The 1,802-nt window shown below is 42.8% G+C and overlaps 1 protein-coding gene across 1 annotated transcript in view; it reads left to right on the plus strand.

Moving 5' to 3' along the window:
• Positions 1-496: 496 nt before the first annotated feature.
• LOC119586544 (ankyrin repeat and SOCS box protein 15-like) overlaps positions 497-1,802 on the plus strand; it is a gene marked incomplete in the record, with an annotated part of 41,262 nt that continues 39,956 nt past the window's right edge. The window contains 1 exon segment of the mRNA XM_037935301.1: positions 497-707. Coding sequence (XP_037791229.1) covers positions 621-707 — 87 coding nt within the window.

The following is a 1,802-nucleotide window of genomic DNA, read 5'->3' on the forward strand; positions in this document are numbered from 1 at the left end:
GTAATTATTAGTCTGAGATAATACCATGTGTATAGTTTCAAGGATATTTATCAGCGGAGTATAATCTCGAGCTTGTTACTCCACTGGGAAGCGTTTTAAGCCCAACGTTATTTAATGAACTAATAAACAGAGTAGCCTCAGAGAGATATCCTCAGGGCGTCCAGCCAGGTACATATGCATATGACGTATTGAGACAAGGGACTACACAATGTCAGACGACACTGGACAACTTTAGTAAGCTTGCTCAAACATTAGGAGTTTTAGAGCAAACAAGGGGATAACGTGAGACTTGAGTTAAATGGCAAACAGGTGGAGAAGGTATTGACATATAAATATCTGTGTGTGTACATTGGTTTTACTGCCTCACGTAAAGATGCCGAGGTGAATCACATATTGACTCAGTGTAAGGCGCGGTTACGGCCGCTCAGAGCACTTGCTTGTCGCGGAGTAGGAGTCTTACTAGACTAGTCTATATTAGTACAGTAAGAGTTCTGGTGGATTATGCAGCGCCAGCACCAGCACTCTGCATTGCCTGTCAAGGGAGACTCCGAAAACTTGAAGCCATACAGAATGAAGCTATGTGAATAACCCTCGGGTGTCAGAAGAATCCTAGAATAGATATGATGAGAGCAGGGACAAGATTGCAAAGCACTGTGCAGAAAGTGAACGAGATCAACGCAATCGCGGCCACCAGGTTAATGACTGGGGTTAGTGGAAGGAAATTAGTGAGAGATAGAGCCAGTGGTTTTAACAACATAAGATAATTTTAGGCAAGGCAAGCGAGGATATATGAAGGAAAGTAGACATGGCATCCAGTATTATAGATTGTCATTCTCAACAGATGTCTGCTAAAGTGCCGCCATGAGAGGATCAGGATATTAACACAGATGTAGATCCTTTCTGTATGAATAAATCCATGTATGAGTCAGGTCAACTTAAAACAACGTACGGCTATAAAATAGTCTAACACGACTTAATATTGCTCATGTTTACTGTGATGGGTCAGTACTGTAGGATGGCAGAACTGGGTGTGGAGTCATCATCAGACAGTTCACTGGGAGTGGAGTGGTCACTACAAGCACTGGGACGTGACTGAGTAATCACATATCTTCAACACAAGCTGAACTATGAGCAATACTGACAGCACTTAGACAGATTGAGGTAATTAACGAAGATACTTCTTTGTGGATATCAGAGGAGCATTGGACTTACTTAACAGCAAGAACCCTATGTTTGGCCACATAGTTGAGTTGACGAGTGTTGTTTGATAGCTCATAGGTTGCGAGGTCAGGGGCGTGTGATTACATTTGTCTGGATCCCTTCGCATGTAGGCGTCACCTTTAATGAAGCTGTTGATGAGGTTGCGAAGGGGCAACCAGGAAGCATGAGGTGGACATTACGTGCATGCGGAGTCTTAAGCAGGCAAGGATAGAATTAGACTATGACGGTGCCAGGAAGGGCGAGGCATTTGAGACGAGCGACGCTTTGAGACACTACATGTATCTAGTGATGAACACAGACTCTACATATGGGAGGGGCAAGAGTAAATGGAAAGTCAGTGTGTACATCAGGATAAGGCTTGGGTATAAATATTACTGGGAGTTAGGCGTTAAAACAAGTGAGCAAGAAAAAGAATGCAGGGTATGTAGACTACCTATAGCACATACCTTGATACACTATATATTACAGCGTCCTGTGCTTCAGACATACTAGTATAGAAATGCAGAGTTAAAAGGTTTACCTGAACAGGTAAACTACTAAGTTGGATGATTAGGAATGGTCAGGTATTTGAGGTTTGAAGA

The sequence above is a fragment of the Penaeus monodon genome, chromosome 21, assembly GCF_015228065.2.
Source record: "Penaeus monodon isolate SGIC_2016 chromosome 21, NSTDA_Pmon_1, whole genome shotgun sequence".
In the NCBI taxonomy this organism is placed as follows: domain Eukaryota; kingdom Metazoa; phylum Arthropoda; class Malacostraca; order Decapoda; family Penaeidae; genus Penaeus; species Penaeus monodon.